Source organism: Pseudophryne corroboree, chromosome 5 (genome assembly GCF_028390025.1).
Source record: "Pseudophryne corroboree isolate aPseCor3 chromosome 5, aPseCor3.hap2, whole genome shotgun sequence".
NCBI lineage: Eukaryota > Metazoa > Chordata > Amphibia > Anura > Myobatrachidae > Pseudophryne > Pseudophryne corroboree.
Genome location: NC_086448.1, coordinates 29,773,970 through 29,789,020, shown reverse-complemented (window position 1 = coordinate 29,789,020; position 15,051 = coordinate 29,773,970). Strand labels below are relative to the sequence as shown.

Here is a 15,051-nt window from a genome sequence, read left to right as displayed (position 1 = left end):
ATACCTCCCAGCTTTCTGCAGGAGCTTTATCCAGGCAGAAGGAGGGAAACACACTCGGCGAAAAGGGGGCGTGGCTTCACGGGAGGGCCCCCGTTTCGTCAGTGAGGGGGCATGCCCAGTGCTCTGTGAGCTGCTGGCATGCTCCCAGGGGCTGATTATGAGTCCGGGGGGCACAGGGCACTTGAGACAGGGGAGCCCTATCTCATTGCTGTGCCTGCTGCGGGTTGGGGGCGTGGCCTAATCGCGGCCCGCGCGGCCACGCCCCCTTATGCAAATTCCGATTTTTATTTTTATTTTTTTATGGGATTTTGGCCCCTCAGCTAGGGCTAAATCCAGAGGAGGTGGTCGCTCCCCCTACACACCCGCACAGAGAGAAGAAAGCAGGGAGACTGCTGCCTCCCTGCAACACCACAGACCTGCCAATATGCAGCAGCGTGTGCTGACTGTAGCACAATGCTGCCGCTGTTGCTGGCAGGACGGGGGGAGCTTCTGAGCTGGGACAGAGCTACTCCAGCCGGGGGGCCCCCTAAAACTGTGGGGCCAACGGTACGTATCCCCTGGCCACCCCCACCCCCCCTTACTCCGGCTCTGCTGCTGGAACCCCCCCCCCGTAATCCGTACCACCTGATGCCCCCTCTCCCTCTGTCTCCACTATTCACCGCTGCTCTGCCAAGCAGAACAGCGAGTACAGGAGCTTTCCAACTGCCCCCCCCCCCCCCCCCCACCGCCGGACACTGCGACCCGCGGGTGGGACAGTGGGACAGACCCCAAAAAATGGGACTGTCCCGCGAAAATCGGGACATTTGGGAGGTATGGGGGTGTGTGAGGGGTATGTCTGCAGACACCCTCCTCCATCAGCGGTCCCCCCCTCACCCACCCCTCCCCCACCAATGGCACCCCCGCACCTGCCCCTCCACCACCTGCAGCACCTCTGGACCTCCTTTCCCATCCGCCGCAACACCCGTACCTGCCCCTACCCTACCCATGGTGCTTGCGGTCCCCTACCCAACCCCCGGCACACCCATCCCACAGCACCTCCGGAACCCTTCACCCATCCACAACATCCCCACACCTGCCCCTCTCCCACCCGTAGCACCCCTGCCCCTCCCCCACCTGCAGTGCCTCCGGACCCCTCCCCCATCTGCATCCCCCACTCCTCTGCCCCCCCCCACGCGCAGCACCTCCCGAACCTTCCCCATCCGGGCCCCACCCCCACTTCTGCCTCCCCTCCACCCGCAGCATCTACAGACACCATCCGCAGTCCCCCCCCGCACCCGCTACATTCTGTACATCGTGCCCTGCAGGTGCTGTTCACGCCGTCGCAAGGGGCTGCGCCTCCTTCACCATCGCACGCCCTTTCATTGTGCAATATTTAACCACTAACAAAGGAATGCAGGTAATACTCCATATAATACAAATATTAAACCCCAGAAAGGCATGCAAGGGTTAAGGGGGCGTAGCCCCTTGCGACGGTGTGAAGAGCGCCCGTAGGGCGCGATGAAACACCTAGTATATATATATATATATATATATATATATACTGTATATATATATATATATATATATATATATATATATACACACACATATATATATATATATATATATATATATATATACAAATAGAGAATTCAGCACTCACCATAGCAAGCTCACTTGTCCTCACAACATCAATAAATAAATGATGGGGGTTTAGTTAGTGAATTGGCCAATGCACGGAAGCCTGCATACCGCTCCACGGTACCCCACCTACATGCAGGTCCTACACTATCACAAAGCCTTAAGAATTAAAACCTGGCAACTGTATCACATAATATAACTGCAAATATGCCCACTAAGTTTAATGTATACCTGCCACATATCTAGTGGCTTTTAAAGGCATACTAGTCACCTGACACAGCCGGTAAATTACTAAGGAGCAGCTGACACAGGTTTAGAACAATTGAGATTACACAGGGGTGCATGAAAAGGCCTGTGACCATGGTTAATAAGAGTTAACCAAAGATTAACCCCATAATATACAAACAAATATAAAAAACCACAGCACTCGCCACCCCAGAAGCGGGGTGCAGTGTCTGCACTCACCACTCATAGGGTGGGGTGCATGCAGCCCATGGCCACCTACCCAAATACATACAAATAGAGAATTCAGCACTCACCGTAGGACCTGCATGTAGGTGGGGTACCGTGGAGCGGTATGCAGGCTTCCGTGCATTGGCCAATTCACTAACTAAACCCCCATCATTTATTTATTGATGTTGTGAGGACAAGTGAGCTTGCTATGGTGAGTGCTGAATTCTCTATTTGTATGTATTTGGGTAGGTGGCCATGGGCTGCATGCACCCCACCCTATGAGTGGTGAGTGCAGACACTGCACCCCGCTTCTGGGGTGGTGAGTGCTGTGGTTTTTTATATTTGTTTGTATGTATATATATATATATATATATATATAGTAGAAGTATCCTTCCCCACCTGTGGCTCAGGTGTTTAGCAGCGAAGGAACAGGCGGCACTCCATGGACTTGTGTTCTCACAAGTCCATGGAGTGCCGCCTGTTCCTTCGCTGCTAAACACCTGAGCCACAGGTGGGGAAGGATACTTCTACTACATGATTACTAGGTAGGCACCCTGGCATTTTTTCATTTAATCAGAGTGCCGGATGTCTTTTTCTGTATATATATATATATATATATATATATATATATGTATACATACCCTCCAACATGAACCGCCCCACTAGGTACAAAATGCTCTGTTTCTGGACTTCCCTCTTAATTTATTATTGCCATCACCTGTGAAGAAACAGCTTTCTTATCATTCAACTAGCTCAACACAGGTGATGGAAATCATAAATTAAGAAGGAAGTCCAGAAACAGAGCATTTTGTACCTAGTGGGGCGGTTCATGTTGGAGGGTATGTATATACATATATACATATATATCTCTTCGGGAAAGGGGGCAAAGCCACTCAAAAGGGGGTATGTCCTTTAGTGTAGTTTACCACACTACATACCCCTTATACACATTATGCACCACAATAGTAGGACCCCTTATACTGGTGCCCCTTTCACATTATACCACAAAGTATGAGCCAAAATTCACATTATAGCACACGGAATGAGCCGAAATTCACATTATAGTACATGGTATGAGCCGAAATTCACATTATAGCATACGGTATGAGCTGAAATTCACATTATAGCACACGGTATGAACCAAAATTCACATTATACCACAAAGTATGAGCCGAAATTCACATTATAGCACACGGTATGAGCCGAAATTCACATTATAGCACATGGTATGAGCCGAAATTCACATTATAGCACACGGTATGAACCAAAATTCACATTATAGCACACGGTATGAGACGAAATTCACATTATAGCACACGGTATGAGCCGAAATTCACATTATAGCACACAGAATGAGCCGAAACTCCCATTATAGCACACGGTAGCCGAAATTAACATTACAGCACACGGTATGAGCCGAAATTCACATTATAGCACACGGTATGAGCCAAAATTCACACTATAGTATACAGTATGAGCCAAAATTCACATTATAGCACACGGTATGAGACAAAATTCACATTATAGAATACAGTATGAGCTAAAATTAAAATTTTAGCACACAGTATGAGCCGAAATTCACATTATGCCACATGGAATGAGACAAAATTCAGGGAGAGTTACAGCAGGGACAGGGAGAGTGACAGAGGGACAGGGAAAGTGACAGCAGGGACAGGGAGAGTGACAGAGGGACAGGGAAAGTGACAGCAGGGACAGGGAGAGTGACAGCAAAGACATAGGGACAGGGAGAGTGACAGAGAGAGGGACAGCAAGGGCATACAGTAGGGACTAGGGAGAGAGAAGGGCAGCAGGGTAAGATTACCTATTTAACAGCCGGAGCAGAGGATGATGTGGTCTGCGGTGCATGAGGAGGCTGTGGTCGGCATGGGGCGGAGGAGGCTATGGGCAGAGAAGGACTGAGGGTGGCTGAGGAGGCTGAGGGTGGCGGCTGCGCAGCAGAGGAGGCAGAGGGCGGCAGCGGTGCAATGGAGGAGGCTGTGGTCGGCGGCCTTTGGTGGTGCGGCACTGGCTCCTATGACCCGGCGCTACTATTTCCAATCTGCCGCGGACCGGCAGCCAATGACTGGCTGCTGGTCCACGGCAGATTGGATAGGAGTAATAGGAAATGTTTGGTTACACAAAGTTGCATTATTTGAGGCAAGAACACACGGACTGACTACTAATACGAGAGTGCCGAACCAGCTGCTCACGACACACATATATATCTCTCTCTATACATACACACATGTACATACACAATGCATACACATATATATGTATATAGATATGTAAACACACACGCACACGCACACACACACACATCATCGGCCGCCCCCCCCCCCCCCTTACCCCTCATCATACTTTTCATGGCGACTGCAATGGCTGGCTCCCACTGTAAAGTATATAAGGTTCTTCCCAGGCTGCTCTTCTGCTCCAGCACGTCCTGAGTCTGTCTGCACAGCTCCTGTCCCTCCTCCCAGGCAGCATTCAGTGCGCACCAGCAAGGAGAGAGGCAGCTGCTGCAGAGAGGGGAGGGTGGCCCCTCCTCCCCTCCCCCCCTGGCTGGGACACTGACTGGCGGCGGGCGCAGCGCTGACGGCGGCAATACAGTGAGTCAGTGTGACTCAATGTAATGCCGGCGGCTGTGGGCCCCTTGACAGCGGCGGCCTTCGGTGCAATGCTCCGCTGCTAGTTCCGCCGCTCTGTCTCGCCTCTCAGGTTAATTTAATGGGATGCGAATGCGCGGCTCAATTTAATGGGATGCGGGTGCACGGCTCTATTTGGTGTCACCCCATTGAAGGGTGACACCCGGGTGCGGCCCGCACCCACCGCACCCCCCTCATGATGCCACTGGGTTGGAGGAGAGGGTTAGAATACTTACCCACCAGGTGTCGGGATTCTGGGAGTCAGGATGCCGTTGTTGGTCTTGTGACCATCGCCATTCTAAGCGCCAGGATCCCGTTCCTAACCCTAATGGATACCCTCAATTAGCCATTGAACTGACAATTTTTTTTTAACCAAAAAAACGCTCCGAAATTGTCTGGGTTTTTTTTTACGAGTGAATTATAGGTGAAAAATACCTTATCCAAAATGATTTTTTTTTTTTGTTAAATTATTTTTTCTTAAACATTGGAACATCAGTTGGGAAGATCGGTAACATTGGGACATCGGTAACATCGCGACCATTGCGACCAGAGCCGGCCCTAACCAATATGATGCCCTAGGCAAGATTTTGGCTGGTGCCCCCTAGCACCACCGCTGGTTCTGCCTCTGACCTTGCACCTCTTTCCCAGCATCATCACCCCTCACCCATAGCAGTCCTTGTACCCCCTATATTTTAAATAGGAACAGTTCGCACATTTGACGCACAGCCCAAAAAGGGGCATCTTCTTGCTGGGAAGGGGCATGGCCACACAATAGTAACCCCAATTCCAATTACGCCACACAGTACTGCAACTTTATTCACATTTTATCTTGTGATAGTGTCCATAATTCATATTACATCCCACAGTAGTATCACTTTACCTTATAAACATTACTCCTCACAGTAGAGCCCCTTATTCACATTACATCACACTGAATTGCTCCTTATTCACATTACACCACACCTTGTTGCTCTTTATTCACATTAGACAACACAGTAGTGCCCTTTCTATATGCAACGCCACATAGTAGAGCACCTTATACACATAATGCCACACATTAATAATGCATTTATACACATAATTCCACACAGTAATGCCCCTTACACATATGAGACACATTAATGTCCTTATAAACATAATGCACCTTACACATTGTGACAACATTTATTAATGCCCTTTTACACATAATGTCCCTTACACATATGGCGCACATTATTAATGCCCTTATACACATAATGACACACATAGTGCCCCCTACGCATTTGTTGCACATTATTAGTGCCCCTATACACATAATGACACATACAGTAGTACCCTGTTACACATATGCCGCACATTATTAATGCCCTTATACACATAATGACACACATAGTGCCCTTTACACATATGTTGCACATTATTAATGCATTTTTACATGACACACATAATGCTCCTTACACATATTCTGAACACTACTGCACAACCAACCCACTCACATGCACACAGCACTCACACTTCCACTAACACTGTGACCTCTGCCTCTGCTTGGATACAGATGTGTCCTAACAAATATTGCATCAATGCTAACGTTGGGCACCTTTTTTTAATGAAAATGCATCTTATTTGCATTGCTATGTGGCTAGGATGCACAAGCAGCTTCTGCTGATTAAACTGATATGCAGCATGCCTATATACTGTGTGCGACTGTGGCTGTATCTGCATAAGAAATGCTACACATAGAATATAGGCATGCCGCATATCATTTTAATCAGCAGAAGCTGCTGATGCCCCTAGGCATATCAAATGCCCTAGGCAATTGCCTAGTTTGCCTATGCCTATGGCCGGTTCTGATTGCGACTTTACTTTTTACCCCCAAAACAGCTGCCAGGTACACAGAGCAGGGGGGTGGGGCTGGGGGTGGCTTGGGGGGTTTGGTATACACTTTCCCAGTGGCTGCTATTGTTTGCAGCCACTGGGTGGGGGGTCCTGCCATGCTGACCAATCAGCAATGATCGGCAGCACTGCAACACTGAGGGGAGGGTGCAGGGAGCCAGAGGAACCTTCCGGTCCCTCTGACAGCAGCAGCGGAGGGAAGTCTCCCTTCCCTGCCGCTGCTAACACTGTTTATCTTACTGGTCGCATCCTGTGCAACAAGGTCTGATAAAACACTTGATGGTACAGTATGGTCGCATCTGATGCCACCATGCTAGGCAAGTGGTTAGGGAACCTTGTTGTTACGCGTGCATATGGAAATTTCCTAGATTATTCTAGAAGATGAGACACAAGAGTAGTCTACTCCATGTTCTTACTAGAATACTCTCCCTCTGTATTTGATTGGCCACCGTCAGTTGACAATTCAGCGGTTCGCGTTGTCAATTTTTTTTTCTTGCTACTTGTCCGTGTACAGATGTAGCCATGCTCGTCATCACTTTTGCCATGTATGCTTCTTAAGGGCCCTACACATTGAGCGATCCGCCACCGAGCTGCCCGACGGCGGATACGGCTGACGGGTGACCCGGCGGCGGGGAGGGGGGGGGCAGTGACGGGGGGAGTGAAGTTTCTTCACTCCCCCCGTCACCCGGCTCCATGGAAGTGCAGGCAAATATGGACGAGATCGTCCATATTGGCCTGAATGCACAAGCGACGGGGCACCAGCAATGAACGAGCGCGGAGCCGCGCATCGTTCATCGCTGGTGCCTCCACACTCAAAGATATAAATGGTATCTCGTTCATTAATGAACGAGATCGTTCATATCTTTAAGTATTATCGCCCAGTGTGTAGGGCCTATTAGATGCGGCATAACTATAGCGCAGGTTTACATGATATAGCGTTGTGATGCATACTAAGGTGCAAGAATGTCCCCAGTATGCAATACACAGCTTCACCACTGGGTGGCAATTGCTCAACTAAGTAATACTACTGTACAGTGGTCAAAACAATAGCTGTGGATAGATATGCAATGCACACAGTAATACCATAGTATACAATAGGAAGTTGTACTGTACTGTAAATAAAGTTCTTTGGGGGAGATTCAAATGTTTGAATAGTCAGTTGGGAGTCTGTTTTTTTCCTATCTAATAGACAGGAAAAAACAGTTTCGGCAGTGAAATGCAGCAGAGATTGGCAGTGATACTGTAGCATGCAAAAGGTGGCCTCCAGGGGCGCTGTTTGAAATGACCACATTGTGTCAAAATCGAACAAAGTGCTTTGATGTATGTTTTGATGGCAGTGTCTTTTTCACGACAAAAACAAAACATTAGAGTCATCTGAATCTTTATGTCAGTGCTGGTGTGTAAGAGCAAAGAGCGTGCTTTCTGTGGCTGAGTGGTAGCTTTACTGAGCCCCATAGTTCCGGTTTCGATTCACGGAAATGGGAAGTGAATATTTTCTTTTATTTTTATTTTTTTGTGTAAAAACATTTAGAAATTTGATCAATATTGCAATTGGATATATATGTTTAGCCTCTTTATGAGCCACAGACACACATACTGTACACAGCTCCAGGGGGGCTGCTCGCTAACAATAAATGACTGCACAGTCATTTATTGTAAATGAATGCTGGGCCCCAGGTGCACTGCGTACTAGGACCCCTACAGTAACTAGAAACGTGAACACAGAAGAAGATTAGCTTGCATTATGAACTGATGGTGCGTCTCCGACACACACAGTACTGTATATCCACCATAATATAATGCATTGCTTCTGTATAGTGTACTGTACATTTGAGATGGAAATAAAAAAGCATGTAAAAGAAAAGTAGTTCTTAAACTGGAAACATCATTTGACTTTACAATGGAGACCTCAGGCATGTGCAATGGTGGTTTACAAAAGCGACACCTGGTGGATGAACACTGGTATTGCACTTGCTGGAGACTCAGTTCATTACACCGTGACTGAATATGCCACCTTGCGACTAATTATGCCACCCTGCGACAAGACTCAGACATACATAATGCGACTAGTTTGTCGTACTACAGTACATGTCACGTGGCTACATCTGCATCTCCAAAATTAGAGCCAATCTAGAAAATACAATGTCTTATTTGTAATCAGCACTACAAAGTTACCCCAAAATCATTCTAATATGATTGGCAATAAAATGTATGTTGATCAGTGTTATATTAGGAATAAATGTATACCTATGGAACTCACTTAGGAAAATTCAGGAACAGTATAATAGTACAGTAGCCCAATTTATAAAATCAACACTTAAATTAAATTAATTGGTACGGTCTGGTTTAAAGGTCAAATGGGATGCCATGTACTGTAAGCTCAACCTTTATTTGACTGGGTCCGCTGACTACCCTGATTTTGCTTGAATAGTTAAGTATACCTTTACCTACCATTGGGGGTCATTCCGAGTTGATCACTTGCTAGCAGTTTTTAGCAGCCGTGCAAACACATAGTCGCCGCCCACGGGGGACTGTATTTTCACTTTGAAGAAGTGTGAACGCCTGTGCAGCAGAGCGCCTGCAAACACATTTTGTGCAAAACAAAACCAGCCCTGTAGCTACTTATTCTGTGCGATGATTGCTACGACGAGTGACACGGTAATGACGTCAGATACCTGCCCAGCAAACGGCCGGCCACGCCTACGTTTTTCCAAACACTCCCAGAAAACGGTCAGTTGCCACCCAGAAACTCCCACTTCCTGTCAATCTCCTTGCGTTCGGCTGTGCGATTGGAATCGTCGCTAGAACCAGTGCAAAACCACAAAGGACTACGTACCCATACAACGCGCGTGCGCACTGCGGTGCATACGCATGCGCAGATTAGCCGTTTTTTTCACTGATCACTATGCAGCGAACAACGTCAGCCAGCGATCAACTCGGAATGACCTCCATTGTATGCTGGGGCAGGCAAGACTGCCAGGAGTAAAAATGGAAGAATCTGTATTTTCACAGTTGTGGGTGAGACATTCTGAATGGTTTCTTTACTAATTTTTTTCCTGCCATCGTAATAATATAAAACAGCTATATTTTATTAAATTAAATGATTAAAAAAAATGAAAATATGAATTACTCATTTTCCTGTCACTTCTATAGTGACAACCTTGACGTGTTACTATTGCCCGGAACCAACTGCCAGCGCTCAGTGTTCGGACACAAAAGTCTGCAAGGGCAAGGAAACATACTGTCTGATAACAGCGGAGAGCTCCAATGTAGGTGAGTACTTCCATCACATATATATAATGGTGACACATGGTGTGAACTGTCATTATTCAGGTGCAATAAAGTTATCATGTAATGAATAACATAGAAAATTATATCATGGGATATTTAATGCTTGAAAGGGCACCTACCAGTGCCGTAACTACGTGTGGGCCAATGGTGCGTAGGCGCATCCGCTGACCCACACACCTCGCACAGGACTGCGCCGCACAAGAGAAACCAGCCTGCAGCCGACAAACTGTAGCGCCCGGCAACCTTGTCAGCGTGTAATATAAATTGGCTGCCGGGCGCTGTAGCTTCTTGCCTACATGCTGTGGTCTCCCTGGCGCTGTTGCAGGCTGGCGTAGCTGCTCCCCCGCCCCCGACGCTGTTATCTTGCGGCGACGGCATCTAGGAACAGAGAGGTGACTTCCCCCGTGCTGTGGGCTCCAAGGAAGAGTGGCTGCACCCCTGACGGCAGGCAAGTCTCTCTGTCCCTTTCTCTTTCTCTCTCTCCCCCCTCCCCCCCCCCCCTCCACTCTCTCTCTCCTTCTCTCCCTCTGCCTGTGTAAAAAAAAAAAAGGGGGAAAGGGGGGACTGCCTGTCTAATGTGTACACAAAAAAGGGGGACTGCATGTCTAATGTGTAAAAATGGGGGACTGCCTGTCTAATGTGTAAAAATGGGGGACTCTGCCTGTCTAATGTGGAAAAAAGCGGGACTGCCTGCTTAATATATAAAAAGGGGGACTGCCTATCTAATGTGTAAAAATGAGGACTCTTCCTGTCTAATGTGTAAAAACGAGGACTCTTCCTGTCTAATGTGTAAAAACGGGGATTCTGCCTGTCTAATGAGTAAAAATGGGGACTGCCTGTCTAATGTGTAAAAATGGGGAACTGCCTGTCTAATGTGTAAAAATGGAGGACTCTGCCTGTCTAATGTGGAAAAAAGGGGGACTGCCTGCCTAATATGTAAAAAGGGGGACTGTCTGTCTAATGTGTAAAAATGAGGACTCTTCCTGTCTAATGTGTAAAAAGGGGGACTGCCTGTCTAATGTGGAAAAATGGGGGACTCTGCCTGTCTAATGTGGAAAAAAGGGGGACTGCCTGCCTAATATGTAAAAAGGGGGACTGTCTGTCTAATGTGTAAAAATGAGGACTCTTCCTGTCTAATGTGTAAAAAGGGGGACTGCCTGTCTAATGTGGAAAAATGGGGGACTCTGCCTGTCTAATGTGGAAAAAAGGGGGACTGCCTGCTTAATATGTAAAAAGGGGGACTGTCTGTCTAATGTGTAAAAATGAGGACTCTTCCTGTCTAATATGTAAAAAGGGGGACTGTCTGTCTAATGTGTAAAAATGAGGACTCTTCCTGTCTAATGTGTAAAAAGGGGGACTGCCTGTCTAATGTGGAAAAATGGGGGACTCTGCCTGTCTAATGTGGAAAAAAGGGGGACTGCCTGCTTAATATGTAAAAAGGGGGACTGTCTGTCTAATGTGTAAAAACGAGGACTCTTCCTGTCAAATGTGTAAAAACGGGGATTCTGCCTGTCTAATGTGTAAACAGGGGGACTGCCTGCCTAATGTGTAAAAGGAGGGACTCTGCCTGCCTACCGTGTAAAAAGGGGGACTCTGCCTGCGTACAGCGCGCACTGGCACCATTTTGTAAAGGGGGGGGGGGGGCGCTGATGCTGTGTCTTGCACACAGCGCTAAAATGTGTAGTTACTGCACTGGCACCTACACATATACTATGTGCTGGGCTCCATGTAAAACTCCAACACCATACATAATGCCATGACCATAATACATCTATTACACCCTATACAGTCCACTACACCCCTGAACATGACCTGACTACTGGCCATGACCATAATACATCTATTACACCCTATACAGATATAGGACACTACACCCCCAACATGACCTGACCACTGACCATGACCATAATACATCTATTACACCCTATACAGACATAGGACACTACACCTCCAACATGACCTGACCACTGACCATGACCATAATACATCTATTACATCCTATACAGACAGAACACTACAACCTAACATGACCTGACCGCTGTCCATGACCATAATACATCTATTACACCCTATAAAGACATAGGACATTACACCTCCAATATGACCTGACCACTTGACATGACCATAATAGATCTATTACACGCTATACAGACATAGGACATTACACCTCCAACATGAGCTGACCACTGGCCATGACCATAATACATCTATTACACCCTATAGAGACATAGGACATTACACCTCCAACATGACCTGACCACTGGCCATGACCATAATACATCTATTAAACCCTATACAGACATAGGACACTACACCCCCAACATGACCTGACCACTGGCCATGACCATAATACATCTATTACACCTTATACAGACATAGGACATTACACCCCCAACATGACCTGACCACTGGCCATGGCCATAATACATCTATTACACCCTATACAGACATAGGACATTACACCTCCAACATGACCTCACCACTGGACATGCCCATAATATATCTACTACACCATATACAGACAGAACACTACACCCCAACATGACCTGACCGCTGGCCATGACCATAATACATCTATTACACCCTATACAGACATAGGACACTACACCCCAAACATGATCTGACCACTGGACATGACCATAATACATTTATTACACCATATACAGACATAGCACATTACATCCCCAACATGACCTGACCACTGGCCATGACCATGATACATCTATTACACCCTATACAGACATAGGACACTACACCCCCAACATGACCTGACCACTAGCCATGACCATAATACATTTATTGCACCCTATACAGACATAGGATACTACACCCCAACATGACCTGACCACTGGAAATGACCATAATACATCTATTACACCCTATACAGACATAGGACACTACACCCCCAACATTACCTGACCACTGACTATGATTATAATACATATATTACACCCTATACAGACATAGGACACTACACCGCCAACATAATCTGACCACTGACCATGACCATAATACATCTATTACACCCTATACAGACACTACACCCCCAACATGACCTGACCACTGGACATGACCATAATACATCTATTACACCCTATACAGACATAGGACACTGCACCCCCAACATGAACTGACTACTGACCATGACCATAATACATCTATTACACCCTATACAGACATAGGACACTACAACCCTAATATGACCTGACCACTGGCCATGACCATAATACATCTATTACACCCTATACAGACATAGGACATTACACCTCCAACATGACCTGACCACTGGACATGACCATAATACTAGAGATGAGCGCCTGAAATTTTTCGGGTTTTGGTTTTGGGTTCGGTTCCGCGGCCGTGTTTTGGGTTCGAACGCGTTTTGGCAAAACCTCACCGAATTATTTTTGTCGGATTCGGGTGTGTTTTGGATTCGGGTGTTTTTTTCCAAAAACACTAAAAAACAGCTTAAATCATAGAATTTGGGGGTCATTTTGATCCCAAAGTATTATTAACCTCAAAAACCATAATTTACACTCATTTTCAGTCTATTCTGAATACCTCACACCTCACAATATTATTTTTAGTCCTAAAATTTGCACCGAGGTCGCTGTGTGAGTAAGATAAGCGACCCTAGTGGCCGACACAAACACCGGGCCCATCTAGGAGTGGCACTGCAGTGTCACGCAGGATGTCCCTTCCAAAAAACCCTCCCCAAACAGCACATGACGCAAAGAAAAAAAGAGGCGCAATGAGGTAGCTGTGTGAGTAAGATTAGCGACCCTAGTGGCCGACACAAACACCGGGCCCATCTAGGAGTGGCACTGCAGTGTCACGCAGGATGGCCCTTCCAAAAAACCCTCCCCAAACAGCACATGACGCAAAGAAAAAAAGAGGCGCAATGAGGTAGCTGACTGTGTGAGTAAGATTAGCGACCCTAGTGGCCGACACAAACACCGGGCCCATCTAGGAGTGGCACTGCAGTGTCACGCAGGATGGCCCTTCCAAAAAACCCTCCCCAAACAGCACATGACGCAAAGAAAAAAAGAGGCGCAATGAGGTAGCTGACTGTGTGAGTAAGATTAGCGACCCTAGTGGCCGACACAAACAGCCGTGAACTACCGCACTGTACACTGGTTGATAAAGAGATAGTAGTATACTCGTAACAACTAGTATGACGACGGTATAAAGAATGAAAAAAAAACCACGGTTAGGTGGTATATAATACAATTATGGTTGGACGGACTGCCTGCCGAGTGCCGACACAGAGGTAGCCACAGCCGTGAACTACCGCACTGTACACTGGTTGATAAAGAGATAGTAGTATACTCGTAACAACTAGTATGACGACGGTATAAAGAACGAAAAAAAAACCACGGTTAGGTGGTATATATTATAATACAATTATGGATGGACGGACTGCCTGCCGAGTTCCGACACAGAGGTAGCCACAGCCGTGAACTACCGCACTGTACACTGGTTGATAAAGAGATAGTAGTATACTCGTAACAACTAGTATGACGACGGTATAAAGAACGAAAAAAAAACCACGGTTAGGTGGTATATATTATAATACAATTATGGATGGACGGACTGCCTGCCGAGTTCCGACACAGAGGTAGCCACAGCCGTGAACTACCGCACTGTACACTGGTTGATAAAGAGATAGTAGTATACTCGTAACAACTAGTATGACTATGACGACGGTATAAAGAAAGAAAAAAAAAACCACGGTTAGGTGGTATATAATACAATTATGGATGGACGGACTGCCTGCCGAGTGCCGACACAGAGGTAGCCACAGCCGTGAACTACCGCACTGTACTGTGTCTGCTGCTAATATAGACTGGTTGATAAAGAGATAGTATACAATACTACTAATATACTGGTGGTCAGGCACTGGTCACCACTAGTCACACTGGCAGTGGCACTCCTGCAGCAAAAGTGTGCACTGTTTAATTTTAATATAATATTATTTATCATGTACTCCTGGCTCCTGCTATAACAACCTGCAGTGCTCCCCAGTCTCCCCCACAATTATAAGCTTTATATACAATACATTGATGTGCAGCACACTGGGCTGAGCAGTGCACACAGACTGAGTCACTGTGTGACTGTGTATCGTTTTTTTCAGGCAGAGAACGGATATATTAAATAAAACAAACAACTG

The 15,051-nt window shown here is 46.6% G+C and overlaps 1 protein-coding gene across 2 annotated transcripts in view; it reads left to right on the top strand.

The window, feature by feature from the left end:
• LOC134927130 (ly6/PLAUR domain-containing protein 2-like) overlaps window positions 1–15,051 on the top strand; it is an 82,388-nt gene that overhangs the window by 57,833 nt on the left and 9,504 nt on the right. For both annotated transcript variants that reach the window (XM_063921172.1, XM_063921173.1), the window contains exon 3: window positions 9,744–9,863. In XM_063921172.1, the coding sequence (XP_063777242.1) occupies window positions 9,744–9,863 (120 nt within the window). The remainder of the gene's footprint in view (window positions 1–9,743; window positions 9,864–15,051) is intronic.